General features: G+C 41.2%; 1 protein-coding gene across 4 annotated transcripts in view; it reads left to right on the forward strand.

Annotated features, from left to right (window-relative positions):
* Positions 1-22,560, forward strand: part of UBXN8 (UBX domain protein 8) — a 101,992-nt gene that overhangs the window by 67,772 nt on the left and 11,660 nt on the right. For 2 of the 4 annotated variants that reach the window (XM_055334677.1, XM_055334678.1), the window contains 5 exons: positions 4,743-5,186; positions 9,129-9,251; positions 13,579-13,649; positions 18,293-18,415; positions 21,204-21,341. In XM_055334677.1, coding sequence (XP_055190652.1) covers positions 5,099-5,186; positions 9,129-9,251; positions 13,579-13,649; positions 18,293-18,415; positions 21,204-21,341 — 543 coding nt within the window. In that variant the 5' untranslated portion in view covers positions 4,743-5,098. Of the gene's footprint in view, positions 1-4,742; positions 5,187-9,128; positions 9,252-12,356; positions 12,649-13,578; positions 13,650-18,292; positions 18,416-21,203; positions 21,342-22,560 lie in introns of those variants that run through there. The other 2 variants (XM_055334679.1, XM_055334680.1) reach the window with 2 other exon arrangements.

Here is a 22,560-nt window from a genome sequence, read left to right on the forward strand (position 1 = left end):
GGCTATAAAAGTCTCAGAGCTCCTTTGTGTCTCCTGGATTGGATGCTGCCCAATTCGAATAGATTTTTGCTCAAATAAATACCTAAAGTTTTCAATATCCCTTAGTTTATCTTTTAACAATGTTTATACTGGAACTCAAGCAATGTGCAGTTTAGATATTTACGTTTTTTCGTAGTTAATGATAGGCATGCTAGAGTATGCATATCATGTCAAGTATACATAATCATAACATACAGTTAATGATATGCGCACTGAAGTATATTGGGCGAAGTGTACTAATGTCTGCAACTTTTTTTTTTTTTTTTTTACATTTTATTGATTCATTTGAAAGAGAAAGCAAGAGAGCCTGAGAGGAAGGAGGGGCAGAGGAAGAAGAAGAAGCAGACTCCCCACTGAGTAGGGAGCTCAGGATTAATCCTGAGCAAGGATTAATCCACAGGGCAGGATTAATCCCAGGACCCCAGGGGGATCATGACCTGAACAGAAGGCAGATGCTTAACTGACTGAGCCATGCAGGCACCTGTTGTTTATTTGCTTGTTTGTTTTAATTTTTAACTAGGTTCCACACTCAGCGTGGAGCCCAATGTGGGGCTTGAATTCATGACACTGAGATCAAGATCTGAGCTGAGATTAATGGTCAGACACTTAACCAAGCCACCAGGAGCCCTTAATGTCTACAACTTTGCAATGCTACAAAAAAAAGACAAGTTAAAAAAAAAGAGAAGACAGGTTCGTAGATATGTGATTAAAATATGTATAATAAAATGTGGTGGGTATATGGATACTCACTACATTTTTTAACTTTCTTGTCTGAAAATTTTCTTTTTTTTCTTTTTAAAGTTTTATTTAAGTAATCTTTTCATTTTTTTATTTTATTTTATTTTACTTTAAATTTTTATTTATTTATGACAGTCACAGAGAGAGAAAGAGAGAGAGGCAGAGGCAGAAGCAGGCTCCATGCACCGGGAGCCCGATGTGGGATTCGATCCCGGGTCTCCAGGATCGTGCCCTGGGCCAAAGGCAGGTGCCAAACCGCTGCGCCACCCAGGGATCCCAATCTTTTCATTTTTTAAGTAATGTCTACTCCCCACATTAGGCTTGAATTATGACCCCAAGGTCAAGGGTCACATGCTCTTCAGACTGAACCAGCTAGGCACCCCTTGTCTGAAAAATAACTTAATAAAATATTGAAAAAAAATTTATTTTATTTTTATTTTATTTTACTTTTAAAGATTTATTTATTTATTTATTTATTTATTTATTTATTTATAATATAATTTTTTATTTGTGTTCAATTTGTCAACATACAGAATAACACCCAGTACTCATCCCGTCAAGTGTCAAGTGCCCACCTCAGTCACCCCCACCCCCCGCCTACCGCCCAAGATTTTATTTATTTATTCATGAGAGACACAGAGAGAGAGAGGCAGAGACACAGGCAGAGGGAGAAGCGGGCTCCATGCAGGGAGCCCGGCGTGGGACTCGATCCGGGGTCTCCAGTATCACACGCTAGGTTGTAGGCAGCGCTAAACTGCTGAGCCACCTGGGCTGCCCTGAAAAAAAATTTTAAACAGTATTTTTAAAAATAGGTAATCTCTATACTCTACAGGGGCTCAAACTCACAGCCCCAAGATCAAGAGTTGCATGATCTAGTGACTGAGCCAGCTAGGCGTTCCAACTAGTTGATTTTTTAAAATGCAAAATTCCAAAATTTCATCACAAAAGCATTTTGGATACACTTAATGTATATAATTCAGGCTACATTTTAATAAATATTAGTTCCCTTACCAAATATGATTATATATAATTTTTAAAAAAGATTTTATTTATTCATGAGAGACACCCACATGCACAGAGGCAGAGACACAGGCAGAGGGAGAAGCAAGCTCCAAGCAGGGAGCCCAACGTGGGACTTGATTCCGGGTCTCCAGGATCACGCCCCAGGCTGAAGGTGGCGCTAAACCGCTGAGCCACCAGGGCTGCCCAATTATATATAATTTTTAAATATGTTGGCAATCCTACTTTTTTTTTTTTGCAATCCTACTTTTTAATACATGAACAGGTTGCATCACTTGTTAAGAAAAAATGTGAAATTTGTGCTTTAAGAATATTAATAATTTAATATGAAGTATGTAGATTTTAAAATCTCTTTCTCGGGATCCCTGGGTGGCGCAGCGGTTTGGCGCCTGCCTTTGGCCCAGGGCGCGATCCTGGAGACCCGGGATCGAATCCCACATCGGGCTTCCGGTGCATGGAGCCTGCTTCTCCCTCTGCCTGTGTCTCTGCCTCTCTCTCTCTCTGTGACTATCATAAATAAATAAAAAAATTAAAAAAAAAAACAGAAATTAAAAAATAAATAAAAAAAAAATAAAATCTCTTTCTCTTATACTACACCCAAGGATGTTTATAAGATTGTATTGTGAGAACTGAGACATCCGTAGTGCATGGGTTATAAAATCACTTAGAATTACATCAATCAAAAAAAAAAAAGAATTACATAAATCACCATAATGAGTCTACTATTGTTCCAGGAAATTCTTGCCCGTAAGTAGGCTGTCAGTACATAACTCATTAACTTTAAATTTTCCTGAAAATCCATTTATCTGAACAATAGGTTGCTCATCTAGGTAAAAAGTTTCCCTCTCAGGTACTGAGAAGTTGAACTCATCACTCAATTGGCAAATCCCCTTCTTTACCAAAAAAAGGAAACTCACCTGCTGTCAAGTCTGGTATCTTGCTCAGCCCACCAGTACTAAACTACTATACCATGCACTATGTCCAATCCCGGTGAGGTACCCACAAAGGAATTGAAAAGCCCACCTTAAACCACTCCAATCTAAACTTCAAAATCCTTGACCTTTTCTCTGAGACACTATTAAGACTTTGTCAAGATAGTATTCTCCCTTAATGTAGTGGGTGGGAAACTTGGTTTTACTAAAACGGATTATTTTGCTGGTCTTTTTGCAAGGAGTTAGCATAGATAATTACAATGGACAGAGAGAGATTTCACAATGGACAAAGTTTGGAAAATGTGTATGACCCTGGAGTACTTGCAAGCCTCCACTTTACTCTCTTGACAGAAATTCACTGGCGCTATCAACAGATGAAATTAGGAATATAGAAAGCCAGGGATGCCTGGGTGGCTCAGCGGTTAAATGTCTGCCTTCAGCTCAGAGCATAATCCTGGAGTCCCAGGATCAAGTCCTGCATCGGGCTCCTTGCATGGAGCCTGCTTCTCCCTCTGCCTGTGTCTCTGCCTCTCTCTCTGTCTCTCTCTCTCTGTCTCTCATGAATAAATAAATAAAAATCTTAAAAAAAAGAGGAATATATAAAGCCAGAGAACAATAACAAGAAAAATACCTAAAGGAGGAAACTGTATAAAAATGAATATGGTAAGACCTGTGGAACTTTCTTTTCCTGTGTTCATACAGACAACAAGTAAGAATCTCTTAGTGAGTCAATATATTTAATTATTTAATTGGTATGTCATGTTATAATTTATATTACTTCACCGAACTGATTTTGAGATTGTGCCTTCCTATTTTGCACTTTCAGGTTCAGGACAAAGTTCTTAGCCCATAAACAAAGCAAAGTTCCCTGTGGGCCTAGCTCCAACCTATGTATACATCTCCATTCAAACTTTTTTTTTGAAATATTATTTATTCATGAGAGACACACAGAGAGAGGCAGAGACACAGGCAGAGGGAGAAGCAGGCTCCATGCAGGAAGCCTGATGTGGGACTTGATATAAAAAAAATTTTTATAAGATTTACTATTTATTCATGAGACACACAGAGAGAGACAGAGACATAGGCAGAGGGAGAAGCAGGCTCCCTGTGAGGAGCCTGATGCAGGATTCGATCCCAGGACCCCTGGGATCATGACCTGAGCCAAAGGCAGATGCTCAACCACTGAGCGGTCCCTCCATTCAAACTTTAAACTGCATTATTTTAAACTATTAAGTATTTAATATTTAAACTATTTAAACCATTATATACTTGAACTGGTAATTCCTCTGCATTGCTTCCTAAATTTGAAATCCCACTCTTCCTTTAGTCCTCACTGCCAATCCTCCACTCAACTCCTGACATTTACAACACAATTTGAAGGCTTTCCCCCCAAACCACTGGGGTAGAGTTCATTGTACGGGGTGGGTATCCCTATCATAGCACTCAAGTGCTGTATTATATTCATCCGTTTTGTTTTTTTTTTTTTAATTTATTCATGAGACACAGACAGAGACAGAGACATAGGCAGAGGGAGAGGCAGGTTCCTTGCAGGGAGCGGGATGCAGACTCCATCCCCAGACTGGGATCCTGCCCTGAGCTGAAAGCAGATGCTCAACCACTGAACCACCCAGGCGTCCCTGTATTTATCTGTTTACAGGCAGGGCTAGTAAACTGAGTTTCTTGAGGACAAATTTAGTAACTTACATATATTTGAATTTCCCATAGTTCTACAGTACCAGGCACACTGGGGAGTTCAATAAATGTGTTGGACTCCACAGAAGGGTGAGGTGGGAGGATTGATGGATGGGCCAGAACACAAAACTTTAAAGCAAGAAACTTTGTAAACTGTGGAGACCACTGTCATTTAAGAGTTGCAGGTGGGCAGAAGCGCCACAGAGGCGAGTCATGGGATAGCAATGAGGTCATAGAACCATGACGCCAAGGTAAGTCATTCACAGTAACACTACACTTTATCTTCCAATGCGTTTTACTCTTCAGAGTTCTCTTTCACAGCTTCCAGAGTCCAACTCGCCGCCGAGGGACGAGCGCTGCGGGCCCGGCCTCCCGGGTGCAGCCGCCAGCGCCCAAGCTCTGCTATCTCACGTCTGGCCAGGGAGGGGGGCTGCCAGGCACGCCATCTCTTCTGGACATAATGTGACGTGGGGAGATGATCTGCATTTCTTCTGATATAAGGCTACAGGTTATGAGTTCAAAAACAGGGGCTATCGTAGTCGAACCAACCACCGGGCTTCAGGGTCTAGCCGACCCCGAAGACCGCCCCCTCACTAAGGGCTCCGTTCCTTACCGTCCAGAGGAAGGCGCAACCGGAAGAGGCGGGGCTCCCGCCCGGACGCGGCGCTCCCGCCACCATGGCTTCTCGTGGGGTTGTTGGCATTTTCCTCCTCTCTGCTCTCCCCATCTTGTGTCTGGAGCTCCGGCGTGGGAGCCCTGATCTAGGTAAGTGTTGTCTTTTCCATTCTGGCATTCACAGCCGCATAACTTTCCCATGAATGTGTTCGAATTCCTGTCTCGCGGTCGCGTCTTCTTCGGCGTCTGGGACTACAATTCCCAGACCGCACCGCGCCCGTCTCTCTTCTGGCGCCGGGTCCGCAGCCGCTCTGAGGGAGGTCGACCGGTCTTCGCGCTGGAGGCGTCCGTCTGGTTTCGCGTGCAAGGGGACACAGGCTGGCGGGAAGCGCAGGACGCGCGTAGACGCTACTTTCAGATTGTCTTGAACGCTCACAAAGAAGTAGGGCGAGGTGGTGATAGAGGCCTTCTAAGGAATTTAAGGAAATGCTACGGAGCCAGAGTCCAAACATTCCAGACGAAAGGAATTGTGACCTGTTGGAGGAAAGGGCTGAAGACCACTGTTGATGGATCAGGGAGACTTAGGGGGAGAGTGGCTTGAGATGACAACATGTCACTGGGCATCTGTTACAAGCCTCGCTCTAAGTGCTGTTTATCCATTATCTTATCCAATCTGCATTATAACTATGGGGGAGGGGGCGTCTGTACTTAGTAGAATCCTCATCCTACGCTTGAGGAAACAAGACTTGGCGGAGGTTAAGCACATCCCTAAGGCTTTGAGAGTCACTAGAGGACTGGCTGGCTCCGTCTGTGGAGCGTGCGACTCTTGATCTCAGGCCGTGAGTTCAAGCTCCACATTGGGCGAAGAGATTATTAGTCAGTCAGTGGATTCTGTGGAGAATGTGTGGGAAGGAGGCTGTAGTGGAAGCAGTGAAGCAAGTGAGGCTCTGAGTGAAGTAGGCAAGTAGTGATGATGGCCTGGACTAGGATGATAACTGATGAAAAAAACGTTCACAGATTTAGAATTTTTTCTTTTAAGATTTTATTCATGAGACACACACAGAGGCAGAGACACAGGCAGAGGGAGAAGCAGGCTCCCTATGAGGAGCCCCCTGTAGGACATGATCCCAGGACCCTGGAATCACGACCTGAGCCACAGGCAGATAGATGCTCAGCCACTGAGCCATCCAGGCGCCACGGATTTGGAATATTTACAAAGTAGAATCAACAGGATTTGTGGATGGATTAATGGGAGAGGAGGGATCAAGAATGACTAGAATGACTCCTACCTATGAAATTGAACAACCCTAAGTAGTTGGTTGTTGGAGTGATAAAGGGAAAACAGGAAAAATGGTGGACCTGTGGAGAATCAGTCCGTCTTTGGATATATTAGTGGTGGATTTAACCTTCATGTTTCCCTCTTTATGTTGAATTGTTTTTTTTTTTTTTAATTTATTCATGAGAGACAGAGAGAGAGAGAGGCAGAGACACAGGCAGAGGGAGAAGCAGGCTCCCTATGAGGAGCCCCCTGTAGGACATGATCCCAGGACCCTGGAATCACGACCTGAGCCACAGGCAGATAGATGCTCAGCCACTGAGCCATCCAGGCGCCACGGATTTGGAATATTTACAAAGTAGAATCAACAGGATTTGTGGATGGATTAATGGGAGAGGAGGGATCAAGAATGACTAGAATGACTCCTACCTATGAAATTGAACAACCCTAAGTAGTTGGTTGTTGGAGTGATAAAGGGAAAACAGGAAAAATGGTGGACCTGTGGAGAATCAGTCCGTTTTTGGATATATTAGTGGTGGATTTAACCTTCATGTTTCCCTCTTTATGTTGAATTCTTTTTTTTTTTTTTTAATTTATTCATGAGAGACACACAGAGAGAGAGAGAGGCAGAGACACAGGCAGAGGGAGAATCAGGCTCCATGCAGGGAGCCGGTCGTGGGACTGGATCCCGGGTGTCTAGGATCAGGCCCTGGACTGAAGGCGGCACTAAACCGCTGAACCACCCGGGCTGCCCTTTATGTTCAATTCTGAAGTAGTTCCGATGAAACCTAGCTTTGTATATTTCTCTCTCCCCCACCCAGGAAGGAGTCAAGTACTACAAGTGTTGATTGCCCTGCACATGGGCTCTTGAGAATAAGTACCCAAAAAATCGATTTAATTAAGTAATTTTTTACTTGAAAGATGTACACACAAATCTAGTTCTTTTATATTCCCATATGACATTTGCAAATTGCTTGCTTGTTAGAACACAAAAGCAGTATTATGGAACATAAATCCTATAACTTAGTGATTTCTCTAAATACCAATACTGTAGGTATTTTTTTTTAAAGATTTTATTTATTTATTCATGAAAGACACAGAGAGAGAGAGGCAGAGGCATAGAGGGAGAAGCAGGCTCCCTGCGGAGAGCCCGATGGGGAACTCAGTCCCAGGACCCCAGGATCATGACCTGAGCTGAAGGCAGATGCTCAACCACCGAGCCACCCAGGGGTCCCCAGTACTGTCGGTATTAAATTACTTTTCTAATACCCTAGACTTAGTTAGGTGTTGTTTTGAACAACACTTAAATCAACAGCTAATGCTGGCAAAAATTGGAGGACTGTGAGGCAAAACAAGTATCTCTTCTCTAAACAACTTTAAATTGCTATTTTTGAAAAGGATAACATATATATCGCGTTTCAGTTAAAAATGAAATATTTATGGGACACCTGGCTAGCTCAGTCAGAAGAGTGTGTGACTCTTGATCTCCAAGTTGTGAATTTGAGCCCCACACTGGGTACAGAGATTACTTAAATAATTTTTTTTTTAAATTTTTATTTATTTATGATAGTCACATAGAATGAGAGAGAGAGAGGCAGAGACACAGGCAGAGGGAGAAGCAGGCTCCATGCACCGGGAGCCCGACGTGGGATTCGATCCCGGGTCTCCAGGATCGCGCCCTGGGCCAAAGGCAGGCGCCAAACCGCTGCGCCACCCAGGGATCCCCTTAAATAAATTTTTTTAAAAAATAAATTAACTTATTAAATTAAAAGAAATAAAATCTTTATCACAAGTGTAGTCAATGATACTTCAAGAAAGAAAGAAAGATTTAAGTCTGTATATATATTTTCTTCATTAATCTTAAATTGACTAATTACCAGCCCTGAATGTGATGGTTTTTCTGTACCTTTGCCTGGAAACTTTTAGAGCTACAAAACTAAAAACTCCTGGAGCATAGAAATTATTTTTAACCCAACTTTATTTTTGCTCCCTCACCATGTAGCAAATTGTGTTACATGAAGTGCAGGTGGTTATTACACTTTTGCTCATTTGATTTTCATATTTATTCTTAAAATGAGACAAAATACTGAATTTTTACTTTTTTCTAGGCAAACATGGAGGTATATAGAAATTTTCTTTGCAAATGACTGAATTAATATTGAGGAATAGAGAGGTATACAGGAGCATAATTTAACTATGAGAAATATGAATTTCGTGTTTCAGAATGACTTTTTAAATAGAATGAGAATTTGACAAGATGATACTGTCAAAATTTAATTCCCAATGGGATAATTTTATTTCCTCTGGACAGAGGGAAACCAGAATTTATGCGTTATTGATAGTCATAATGTTTATAATGTAGCCAGTCACTTGAATTATATTTCTGAGACAGAAGCTATTCTAAAATTGTTTTCTGAAAACTTGTTTTGGTAATGATATCTGCAATGAGTTTTTTTTTTTAATTTTTATTTATTTATGATAGTCACACACAGAGAGAGAGAGAGAGAGGCAGAGACATAGGCAGAGGGAGAAGAAGCAGGCTCCATGTACCAGGAGCCCGACGTGGGATTCAATCCCGGGTCTCCAGGATCGCGCCCTGGGCCAAAGGCAGGCGCCAAACCGCTGCGCCACCCAGGGATCCCCTGCAATGAGTTTTAGCTTACTAAGGAGACTATATGAAAAAAATCGTAAGACAGTTGCGTATATTAACTTTTACTGTACTTTACTATAAATAATCTTAATGCCTTACTATTTATTAATATCAAGAAAAGTGTCTTGAATTTTAATAGTAATTTTTTTTTCTTTACCTTTATAAGGAGTTAAAGATCTAATTTTGCTGTGTGGTCGGATTTTCTTACTGCTTGCTCTTCTTACTTTAATTATTTCTGTGACTACCTCATGGCTTAATTCATTTAAATCATCTCAAGTATATCTGAAAGGTAAGTTTATTGTTTATGCTACCCTTTTATAATTGTATACTTAAATTCTTTGTTGATTCTAGAACTTTGCGTAACAAGAACCATTTACTGTTAATTTGTGATGTCCCACTTCAAGGTAATCATTGCAACTTTTGTCTTGATTTTTTTTTTTAAGATTTTATTTTATTTATTTGACAGCACAAGCAGGAGGAGTGGCAGGCAGAGGGAGAAGGAAAGCAGGCTTCCCACAAAGCAGGGAGCCCAAAGTGGGGGGCTCAATCCCAGAACCCTGGGATCATGACCTGAGCCGATGGTAGGTGCTCAAACAACTGAGCCACCTGGGTGCCCCTCTTCTTGATTTTTAATGGATGATAAATCGCCAGTTAAAATTTTTTTAAAAAAATTTATTTTGAGAGAGAGCGAGAGAGCATGAGTGGGAGGGGCAGAGGGAGAGGAGAGAGAGAGAGAGAGAGAGAGAGAGAGAGAGAATCTCAAGCAGACTCCTTCCTTAGCATGGAACCTGACAAGGGGCTTCATCACCTGGAGATCACTACCTGAACTGAAACCAAGAGTCTGACACTCAACTGACTGCACCACCCAGATGCCCTTAAACCCAACATTATTTTTTAAAAAAGATTTTATTTATTTATTGGAGAGAGAGCATGAGCAGGGAAGAATAGAGGGAGAAGCAGACTCCCTGTTGAGCAGAGAGCTCGACGTGGGGCTCAATCCCAGGACTCTGGGATCATGACCTAAGCTGAAAGCAGATGCTTAACCAACTGAACCACCCAGTTGCCCCTAAACCCAACATTTATATGCATATAAAGGAAATTGTACATTATCCTTTATATGGAAATTGTACATTATCCTTTATGTGCATTTGAAATGATACCATTTCTATATTGATACATTGCAAATTCTCTAATTTTAAATTGTGCAGCTTATTTATTTTTATTTATTTATTTTTTAAGATTTTATTTATTCATGAGAGACAGAGAGAGAGGCAGAGATACAGAGGGAGAAGCAGGCTTCTTGCAGGGAGCCTGATGTGGGACTGGATCCTGGGATTCCAGGACCACGCCCTGGGCCGAAGGCAGGCGCTAAACTGCTGAGTCACCCAGGGATCCCCATGTTTATTTATTTATTTATTAAAGATTTTATTTATTCATGAAAGACAGAGACAGAGAGGCAGAGGGAGAAGCAGGGTTCCTGCAGAGAGCCCAGTGCAGGACTTGATCCCAGAACCCTGGGATCACGACCTGAGCCAAAGGCAGACGCTCAACCTCTGAGCCTTCCAGATGCCCCAGTTTATTTATTTTTAAAGATTTTATTTGAGAGAGAGAGAAAGAGAACGAGAACGTGCGTATGGGTGCAGGAGTTGGGGAAAGGAGGGGGAGGGGCAGAAGGAGAGGGAGACACAGACTCCCTGCTGAGCAGGGACCCTGACACAGGGCTCAGTCCAGACCCTGACATCATGACCTGAGCCCAAGGCTGATGCCTAACCAACTGAGCCACCTAGATGTCCCTAAATTGTGCAGTTTAATTGTTCTTTGAGGTTTTCAGTTTATAAACTATTCAACAATTGGTAATTGTGTCTACCATTAATTTGTAAAGGCTTTTCAACCTAGTTTATCTTTCATTTCACTGTGGTAGTTTTTCTTTACACTTATTTATCTGTAGAGTTAGGTGCTTACTCCTAACTTTAGGAAACCATGCTTGTTCTTATTTTTGATGAGTAAAATGTTTAACTGTTAAAAGCCTTTAATAATATTAAAAGTGTTAGAAGCTGGGCACTTGGGTGACTCAGTTGTTAAGAGTCAGCCTTCAGCTCAGGTCACTATCCCAGGGTCCAGGGATCAAGCCCCATGTTGGGCTCCCTGCTGAGCACGGAGCCTCCTCCTCCTTCTCCATGCTGCTTGTGCTCTCTCTCTCTCAAATAAATAAATAAAATCTTTAAAGAGAGAGAGACAGAGAGAGAGAGAGAGAGAGAGAGAGAGGTGCCTGTGTGGCTTAGTTGGTTGAATGTCTGCTTTCAGCTCAGGTCATGATTCTGGCGCCCAGGGATCAAGCCCTATGTTGGTCCCCCTCCTGAGTAGGGAGACTGCTTCTCCCTCCCCCTGCTCTTGCTCTCTTTCTCAAATAAATATATAAAATCTTCAAAAAAAAAAAAGTAATTAAAACTGCATAAAGTGCTTAAGTATTGTCAGATTTTCTTCAAATTAGTAAAAAATCAGCTTGTTTATACACTTTCTATCTTCCCTAGTGTCATCAGATGTTGAGATACAAGACTTCAGATTCATCCAAAATTTTAATCCTCCATGTTTTATAAAGATTTGCATGATGAAGTCTATCAAAGTTCAGAAGTAGTCAATTCTCAATGGCTTTAAGGATTAAAGCTCCTTGGGGCACCTGGCCGTTTAGTCGATAGATCATATGACTCTTGATCCCAGGGTCATGAGTTCAAGCCCCACATTGGGCATGGAGCCTCCTTAAAAAAAAAAAAAAAGGATTAAGGCCCCTTAACCACCTGTTATTGATTTATTTAGAAGCTATATTCTTTGACTCAGAGTTCAGGAGGGAGTCTTAAGATCATTAAGTCTGACTCATCACACAGCAGATTAGTGGCCTCCTGATTTCCTATGTGGTTTGCTACTGCCCTAATCTTTCCCCTTAATAAACTTGAGGAAATATTTATTGCCAGGAAAGAAAGTAGTTGACAAAGGAATGCTGCTATTTAAGGAGCCAGGCACATTAAGGGATATATTTTTCAAAAGGATGGATAATTCCTTAAGAGAACACAGTTAAGGGATCCCTGGGTGGCACAGCAGTTTGGCGCCTGCCTTTGGCCCAGGGCGCGATCCTGGAGACCCGGGATCGAATCCCACGTCAGGCTCCCGGTGCATGGAGCCTGCTTCTCCCTCTGCCTACGTCTCTGCCTCTCTCTCTCTCTCCCTGTGTGACTATCATAAATAAAAATTAAAATAAAAAAAATCTTTATAAAAAAAAAAAGAGAACACAGTTAAATGAAATTAATTTAAATGAAATTTAGTAGAGGCTCCTGGATGCCTCAGTTGGTTAAGCATCCGACTCTTGATACCAGCTTTGGTCTTGATCTCAGGGTTGTGAACTCAAGCCTACTTTAACTAACTAGCTAACTTGGTGTACCCAGAATATAAAAGGTCATACAACAGCAAAAATCCTTTCTCTTGCCATTTAGCTGATAACCTAATATTGGTTCAGTCATGGGAGTTGCCAAACACACCCCAGCTTTAGAATATAGGCATGTTGCATTTATTATTTTTTTAATGATTTTATGATTTTATTTTTAAGAAATCTCTACATCCAATGTGGAGCTTGAACTTACAACCCCGAGATCAGGAGTCACATGTTCTACTGACTGGAACCGCCAGGTGCCCAGGCATGTTGCTTTTATGATCATGTCCAAGGGTGACCAAATGGTACTCATGTCTGTAGTGCAGTGTTCCACACTTCATGTGCAGTAAGTAATGAGTTTCCATGGCATGTCTTGAAGCTGCTGAAGCCCTATAAGGGCCTACATGAAAAATCCAACTTTTTTTTTTTTAAGATTTATTTATGTTATTTATTCATTCATGAGAAACAGGGAGAAGGAAGCCCCCTGCCAGGAGCACAGTGTGGAACTCGATCCCAGAACACTGGGATCACGACTTGAGCCAAAGGTAGATGCTCAACTCCTGAGCTATCCAGGCGTCCCTTTTTTTTATTTTTATTTTTTATTTTTTTTAAGTAAAGTGGAGCCCAGTGCAGGGGTTGGACTCACAGCCCTGAGATCAAGACCTGAGCTGAGATCAGGAGTCGAATGCTTAACCACCTGAGCCAATGAGGTGGTCCCCAACATAATCATTCTTTTTTTTTTTTTTTTTTAAGATTTTATTTTTTTGACAGCATGATGTGGGGAGGGGCAGAGGGAGAGGGAGAAGCAGACTCCCCCCTAAGCAGGGAGCCTGACTTGGGGCTCAATCCCAGGACTCTGGGATTATAACTTGAGCTGAAGGCAGATGTGTAGATGACTGAACCACCCAGGTGCTCCCATAGTCATTCTTGAAGCCTCCTCACCAAAAATACAACTATTTAATATTAATACATGTCAGAAAATTGTTGTCTCAGACCTTTTCTTATAGATTTTACTTGTGGATTTCTTTGTTTGAACTGTCTGTATATATGTCATTTTCATTATTTGAAAAATAGTCTGTTTTTTGAAAGGTTGTCTCTTCTTGTCTCCAAAATGTTGTCTACAGACTACTTTCAGAGAAAACTTTCAATTCATGATATTTGGAAATAAAAAGCACTTTTATGTTTGCTGTTTTAGAAGAAGAAGAGAAGAATGAGAAACGGCAAAAACTTGTCAGAAAAAAGCAACAAGAGGCACAAGGTGAAAAGGTAAAGCATACTTTTTTTTTTAAGGATTTTATTTATTCATGAGAGACACACACAGAGACAGGCAGAGATGCGAGATGCAGGCAGAGAGAGAAGCAGGCTCCATGCAGGGAGCCTGATGTAGGACTTGATCCCAGAACCCTGGGATCATGACCTGAGCTGAAGGCAGACAGTCAGCCACTGAGCGAGGCACCCAGGTGCCCCCGTATTCACTTTTTGAAGAACGACCAAACTGTTTTCTACACCAGCTATACCATTTTTATTCTCACCAGCAGTTTCTGAGGGGTCCAATTTCTCCATATCCTCACTGATATTTATTATCCCATCCCCACCTCCTTTTAGATACCCATTGTAATGAGTATGAAGTGTTATAACCTGGTGGTTTTGATCAGCATTTCCCTAATGACTAATGATGTTGAGTATCTTTTTGTGTGCTTGTTGGAGAAATGTCTCTTCCTATATCTTTACAGTGATATCTGTTCAGGTTCTTTGCCCATTTTTGGATTGAGTTTTGTTTTTAAAAATATTTATTCATAAATAAATATCATAAATAAATATTCATGTGAGACACACACAGAGAGGCAGAGACATAGGCAGAGGGAGCCCAATGCAGAACTTGATCCCAAGACCCCAAAGACAGAAGCTCAACCTCTGAGCCACCCAGGCATCCTGTCTTTTTTTTTTTTTTAAGATTTTATTAATTTATTCATGAAAGAGACACACACACACAGAGAGAGAGAGAGAGAGAGAGAGAGGCAGAGACACAGGCAGAGGGAGAAGCCCGATGCAGGGCTCAATCCCAGGTCTCCAGGATCACGACCTGGGCAGAAGGCAGGCGCTAAACTGCTGAGCCACCTGGGCTGCCCCCATCTTTTTTTTATGAATTCTTTTTCTTTATGTACTCTAAATACTAGCCTTTTATCAGTTACATTATTTCCAAGTATTTTCTCCCATTGTGTGGGTTATCTTTTCACTCTTTTTTTTTTTTTTAAGATTTTATTTATTTATTCATGAGAGAGACAGAGACACAGGCAGAGGGAGAAGCAGGCTCCATACAGGGAGCCCGATGTGGGACTCGATCCGGGGACTCCAGGGTCACGTCCTGGGCCAAAGGCAGGCGCCGAACTGCTGAGCCACCCAGGGATCCCCTCACTCTTTTGATAGTGTTCTTTGATGACAACAGTTTTGATGAAATCTGTTTATTTCTCTTGATCCTCATGTTTTTGGTGTCCTATTTAAGAATCCATTGCCAAAAAAAAAAAAAAAAAGAATCCATTGCCAAATCAAAAGCCATGAACATTTATTCCTTTTTTTTTTAAAAGATTTTATTTACTTATGAGAGAGAGAGAGGTGGGGGGGGGGCAGAGACATAGGCAGAAGGAGAAGGAGGTTCCATGCAAGAAGCCTGATGTGGGACTCAATCCTGGACTCTGGGATCACGCCCTGAGCCAAAGGCAGAGGCTTAACTGCTGAGCCACTCGGGCGTCCCTTATTCCTATATATTTTCTTCTTATGAGCCTGCTTCTCCCTCCTCCTGTGTCTCTGCCTCTCTCTCTCTATGTCTCTCATGAATAAATAAATAAAATCTTAAAAAATAAAAAAAAATTATTCTTTAATTAGATGTTCATAGCTATAACTTTCCTTCTTAGCATTGCTTTTGCCATATCCTTTTTTTTTTTTTTAATTTTTTTTATTTATTTACGATAGTCATACAGAGAGAGAGAGAGAGAGGCAGAGACACAGGCAGAGGGAGAAGCAGGCTCCATGCACCGGGAGCCCGACGTGGGATTCGATCCCGGGTCTCCAGGATCGCGCCCTGGGCCAAAGGCAGGCGCCAAACCGCTGCGCCACCCAGGGATCCCCTGCTTTTGCCATATCCTATTCAAGATTGTGTTTGCTGTCTAGGAATTACATTTACTATGGATGATTATCTAACACTTATTTCTTGACCTTGAACTGTAAGCACTCAGGTAGTTGGCAGATTGATGATTAACCTTTGTGAAAGAGGAGACTCCTGTGGACTTCCACCTAAATATTAAAAACAAACTTTTTTAAAAAAATTTATTTATTTATTCATGAGAGACACAGAGAGGCAGGCAGAGACATACACAGAGGGAGAAGCAGGCTCCAAGCAGGGAGCCCGATGTGGGACTCGATCCCAGGACCGTGGGATCACGCCCTGAGCTGAAGGCAGACGCTCAACTGCTGAGCCACCCAGGTGTCCCTAAAAACATAAACTCTTTACAAAGACCTTAGTACAAGGACATTAATATTTTGAAAGCTATCAACTTGTTTTCAATTTGTTATCAACGGGTTTCAACATCTAAACAACTTGTTCTTCTGGTGAACAAATTATTCCTTTTTAAGTAAACAAGTGAAGGCTGAAAACAAATCACAAGAGTAAAAGTCTATGTATTTGTTAGGGGTTGGGAGATTACTACACGTGTAACTACCCTGATCTGAATTTAGAACAGTAAAAGTGTTGTTGTGAGATCTTTTTGTAAGAAAGAAGCTCTCTTGTAAATATTTGAACTTTTGAAGCTTAATGTTATTTCCTGTGGAAGTAACTATTAATTGTAAAGCCTTGCATGATAATTAGTATTATAATTATATCTAGGGGCGAACTATCTGTAATTGGCATGGGTAATTCCTAAGGGTATGTAAAGTTAGGATTCTTTAGTTTGGCAAAAGTCTTTAACTCATTGAAGTTCTCTCTTTGGACAAAAGAAAATTAATAAATCAGTATCTTGGTATAGTCTGTGTGCGTGGTGAAGTGCCCAACTTGTACAGATACATACCTGCTGATAAATAAAATTTTGAGGCTTCGCATTGTAAAAAGGTAAGTCTTCTCTTCTGACACTTGATTGATAGTTTGATTTGGCACAGAATTGCAGTTTGAAAATCACTAGAATTTTGAGATACTGCATCATTAAACCTCAAAATTCCAGTGTGGTTTTTCAAGTTCCATTTTCTCTGTTAATTGTAGTCTCCATTTTTTGTGTTGGAGACTTTAATCGTGTGGTAATCCTTGGCTCTGTCCTTTGAGCTTTAAGAAAGATGCACCAAAAAGTTATTTGATGGAATATGCATCTGTAAAATTTCATCAAGCTTTGGATTCTTTAGTGTTTGTAAGTTACACTTAAATAAAACAAAAGGAAAATAAAGCTAATTGGAATTTCTGTGTATGGGGGCAGGGTTTGATGGTTCTCTGCTGGTGTTGGGTGTACACCAGTTTACCCTTTGGGTGATGGAGGAGTAGTTTAACTTTGTCATTGTCTCTTTGTTCTTTTGCCATTCACCTTCTCCAGAAGGGGCACCTCCATTCTCTCACCTTGGGAGCAAAAGCCCGACTGGCAGCAGTCTGAGTCAAGTGGGGAAGGCGGATGGGGAGTCTCCATTGTCGATCTGTACATTTTCATGTACAACGTGCTTCCAGTTTGCACTCCTGCTCGCACTCGGCCTGGGATGTGGGACTCTCGAGCCTCTCTGGTTTATATTCCCAGAGAATAAACCTTCCATCCCTGGGTATGCAGTAGGGTACTGGGTGTGGGGGTCCAAAAGTTCTTTTCCCTTTTTAACCTCCCTTTTTTCCTTCAGTTACAAAGACATCTGTGGTTCACTACAATCTCATCATTGGTTGATGTGTGGCTTCCTCCGCCACTCCCCATTTTCAGCTCTGCACCTCACCCCACATCCCAGCCATGGTATGTGGTGGTGTGTCTTCTTCCTAAATTGTTCTGCATCTGTGGAGCGCTCTGGCTTTCTTTTTCCTGTGCTCCTCTTCTGCAGACACTTAGGCTGCAGCTTTCTCACTGTGTGCTATCAGTTACCCCACTCCTCCATAGGTCCTTACACACAGTGGGTTTGGTGCCTGTAGTATTTCTTTGTTTCACCAGTGATGGAATTTAGGTTTCTCTTTCTTGTTTCTTGGTTTTAGGGATGAGTTTTAAGAGGAGAAGGAGGCAGAAATAATTTCACTGTGTCATCTTAAAACCAGACTCTCCATTTCTTTTAAATCCAAAAATATGTTTAACTTTCCTATGATTAAGCTATTCAGTGAATGTTCTTCCAAGTGACTTCATGTGTTGGGCATCATGCCATCAACAGTTGATGCTGATGTGTTGATGTGAAGCTCCTAGAAGTCAAGAATCACATCCTATGCATCTTTACGTCCCTAACACCTAGTAGTTTTCATTGCACTGAAGACACAGTCAAGGGGCACCTGATTGGCTCAGTTGGTGGAGCACACAATTTGTGATCTCTTGATCTCAGGGTTGTGAGTTCAAGCCCTACGTTGGGTGTAGAGATGACTTAAAAATAAATGACTTAAAAGTCATTTTTAATTACTTAAAAAACAAAATCTTATTAAAACAAAAAGAAATGAAAACACACTAAAGGCTATAGAGACACACTTCCAGATAAGCATAAATATAGAACATTTTTTTTAGAACATTTGTTTTTATCTGCATTATGTATAAATGTAGATTTTTAGAGAGTACTGTAAACATGGAAGATGCTGCTTTTTTGGAAAATTGAGTTAGTGTGAAAACCCAGTTTCTTCACCTGGTTCTTCATCTTCATAACTTTATAGACGTAAAATCTTAGGAATGTTAAAGTAACAATGCATTTATTTTTTTTTTGAACAGGCCAGCAGATACATAGAGAATGTTCTAAAACCTCACCAGGAAATGAAATTGAGAAAACTGGAAGAGCGCTTTTATCAGATGACGGGTGAAACCTGGAAGTTAAGCACCGGTCATAAACTTGGGGTTAGAAAATAATTCTCACTCTTTTCTTGAATTCTCATATATATGCAAAATATGTATATTACATACAATGTATAATGTATATCACATATATTTTTAAAGATTTTATTTATTTATTCATGGAAGACACAGAGAAAAGAGAGAGGCAGAGACACAGGCAGAGAGAGAAGCAGGCTCCATGCAGGGAGCCCGACATGGGACTTGATCCCGGGACTCCCAGGATCATGCCCTGGGCCAAAGGCAGGCTCTAAACCGCTGAGCCACCCAGGTGTCCCATCATATATATTGATTTTTAAAAATTTTCAAATGATGTTAAACTGCTAGTATGGTCTGTTTTTTAGGAGTCTTTATTTATTATGGTTGTACATAGAACATATTTGTGTGTTGAAGGGCTAATTAAGTGCTTTTGTTGCCCAAAGAATGTATAACTTAGATGCCTGAGAAGCTCTCACATAAGAGTAGTCTTTGAGAAAACTGTTGATCAGTCACCATATGTTTTATGAGGAAATTCAGATCTTTCCTTAAGTAAGATCTTCCTGGTACTATAAACTCACATTATACTCATTATGTTTGGCTTTGTTTCTATAAAGTCAAATTAACCATTGACTCTTTTTTGCTTTTGGCATTGTATATGAACTTGTCATTTGCTACTGGAAGTTTACAATTTCAAGGGTTTTTTTTTGTTTTTTTTTTTGTAGATTTTATTTATTCATGAGAGACACAGAGAGAAAGGCAGAGACGTAGGCAGAGGGAGAAGCAGGCTCCATGCAGGGAGCCCAATGTGGGACTCATTCCCAGGACTCCAGGATCATGCCCTGGGCCAAACGCAGGTGCTCAACTGCTGAGCCACCCAGGTGTCCCAACAATTTCAAGTTTTGTTACAGAGGAAAAGGGATATTCATAAAGGAGTGGAGTTTTAGAGTAACTGGTCACAGATTTTATGTATAAGGTCATATCTGTCCTAAACACTTTTTGGGGTTTTCTTTTTTGCTTTCTGTTTCTATCATGCCTTTTACCATCTTGTAAAGAAAGTGATCCTGTAAAGGTTAGCAGGATTCTTATAGTGAAGCAGAATCAGTTTTTATTCGTTTTGTAATGCTAAATAGGTAATAAAGCAATCAAGAGTGAGTAATGAAATTACTGTGAAAGATGTGCCACGTGAAATGCACCTGCTCTGGGGAGTGATTTCACTTCTGAGTCTGTCTTCTGTTTGGTTTTGTGGTGTTGGACACTGACAGCCTGATTTTAGCTGGCCACATCTTTTTTGGAAATGGTCACAGTGTGAATTAGTCATTCTGCCCCTTGCTTTTAGCCTTGTGTCTTCATGGCACTACTAGTATATATTTTATTTTATTTACTTATTCATGAGAGAATAAGTAGACTTAGGCAGAGGGAGAAGCAGGCTCCCTGCAGGAGGCCTGATGTGGGACTGGATCCCAGGACCCCAGGATCATGCCCTGAGCCAAAGGCAGACCTCAACCACTGAGTCACCCATGTGTCCCTCTAGTATATATTTTAATCTAGTTAGTGAGGACAAGAAGTCAGGGACAGAGCAGACCATTGCCATTGTTATGACTTAAGGTTCTTAGGACAATTGAGAATGTGAGAATTGGAATGTTAACTGCTAAGAGGAGGTATGGGCATCAGCTGAAACCTGGCAATTTGTAGTCAGCCTAAGTTTGGCCAGTTAATTATTGAGCATAAAGACCTCCTGATTCCCATTGACCTTGCTTCTTCCAAGTTTTCTTAGGGCAAAGGAATGGGGAAAAAGCCCACCAAAATGGTGGCCATTTTAATCCGATGAAGGGAACGTTTACAGGTCAGGAGATTGGCAAAAAGGCATTATTGAGCTAATAAATGTATCTGAGAATTTGACAATTATTTTGCGTGTGAAAAAGTTTTAATGAATAATATTAATAAAGTAATCTTTATGATTTCTGGAATAAAATCCTTTTCCTTCTTTTTTTTTTAATTTTTATTTTTTAAAATATTTTATTTATTCATTCATGAGAGACAGAGAGGGAGAGAGGCAGAGGGAGAGGCAGGCTCCACACAGGGAGCCCGATGTGGGACTCGATCCCGGGACTCCAGGATCACACCCTGAGCCGAAGGCAGGTGCCAAACCGCTGAGCCACCTAGGGATCCCCCAAATCCTTTTCCTTCTAAAGTGATTAATTCAAAAGAAAGGTCAGAGTTTAATTTGAGAACAAAATACGTTCATATATAACTAAAATATGTTTATATATGACAGGGCCAAGTTCAGCTATGAAGGTATTGCTGGTCACATACAGACATGTTTTTATGTACATGCTCTATTTCCACAGCCTTTTAAGGCATAATCCCTTGCATTAGGCTTGCTTCCTTCCATGAAAGTAGAAAACAATATCATTCAGATTTTCTTCTTTCTTCCATCCTACTAAAAAACTTGGGGATCTGTTAAAATGGAAAGAGCTGTCTTGGCCTTGTATCTATCAGAGAGAGCCCCAGAGCTAGATAAGGGTAGTTTCCACAAGATGTTAAGCTCCATGTTTTCTTGTCTAAGGAGATATACCTTAAATTTCTGGGCCTAATAATGACTAAATTATTTTTTTTTATGTAGGCTCCACGCCCAATGTGGGGCTTGAACTCATGACCCTGAGATTAAGAGCTCCATGCTTTATGACCCAGGCACCCCAACTAAATCCTGTTTTTTTTTTACTGAAATGCCATCATAGTAAAAGAAATAACTACTGTGAATGGGATAAAGGTGGTAATAGAGAGCATTTAGAAATTGTCTGTTATTTTTGACCAGGGTGACGAAGATTTGGGGCTTGAAAATGAGAGCCAGACATCTTTTGAAACATCAAACAGAGAAGCAGCAAAGAGAAGGAACTTGCCTAAGCCTCTAACCAAAATTTCACCATCTGCTGAGCAGCCTACGCAGAAGGAGGTTCATTACCGAATGCCTATTCATTTAATTTTATCAGTGTGCAGTAGGAATATTGTTCTCTGGGCCAGGTGGTATACTGGGTGAAAACTAGGACTGGCTTTTAATCCAGGTGGTATCTTCCCACTATTTTACAAAGGGATCAGCTTCATTGAGAATCACTTTTCCTATTTGCTATTAATGCTGTGAACCCCACATAGAAGGAAGACATGAAAGTAAATGCTAATAGGTTTTGAAGATACTCAGTTTTTGTTTTTAATATTTTATTTATTTATTCATGAGAGACACAGAGAGAGGCAGAGAGACAGGCAGGGAGAAGCAGGCTCCCCACAAGGAGCCCAATGTGGTACTCGATCCTGGATCCCAGGATCATGCCCTGAGCCAAAGGCAGATGCTCAACTGCTAAGCCACACTGGCATCCTGAAGATACTCTGTTCTTTTTGATGAAGGGATTCAGTTATGTAGAAATGAAAAATATAATGATTACTAAAGGATACATTCCTATGGGTATCTAAGACATGATTAGAAAAAAAAAACATGATTAGCTCATATTTAGTGAGTAATTTTTTTTTTTTTAAGATTTTATTTATTCATGAGAGACAAGGAGAGAGAGACTAAGCAGAGGGAGAAGCAGGCTCCATGCAGGGAGCCCAACGAGGGACTCGATCCTGGGTCACCAGGATCATGCCCTGGGCCAAAGGCAGGTGCCAAACCACTGAGCCACCCAGGGATCCCCAAGATTTTATTTATTTATTAGAGACATAGAGAGAGGGAGAGAGAGAGAGAGAGAGACATGGGCAGAGGGAGAAGCAGGTTCCATGCGGGGAGCTGGATGTGGGACTCCATCCTGGCACTATGGGATCACGACCTGAGACGAAGGCAGATGTCAACCACTGAACCACCCAGGCGTCCCTAGTGAGTGGGTAATATTATTAACATGTGAGTATCATTTTTCTTAGTGGCCCTCCTAGGAAATGGGTTAGCAACCATTCGCTTTGGAACAGTCCTCAGATTTATTATTTCTTCTGTTCTTTTTTTTAAAGATTTTATTTATTTATTCATGAGATACACAGAATGAGAGAGAGATAGACAGAGGCAGAGACAGGCAGAGGGAGAAGCCAGGCTCCCTGCAGGGAGCCTGACGTGGGACTCGATCCTGGGTCTTCAGGATCATGCTCTGGGCTGAAGGCGGCACTAAACTGCTGAGGCACCCAGGCTGCCC

This window comes from Nyctereutes procyonoides, unplaced genomic scaffold (assembly GCF_905146905.1).
Source record: "Nyctereutes procyonoides isolate TBG_1078 unplaced genomic scaffold, NYPRO_anot_genome, whole genome shotgun sequence".
NCBI classification, from domain to species: Eukaryota; Metazoa; Chordata; class Mammalia; order Carnivora; family Canidae; genus Nyctereutes; species Nyctereutes procyonoides.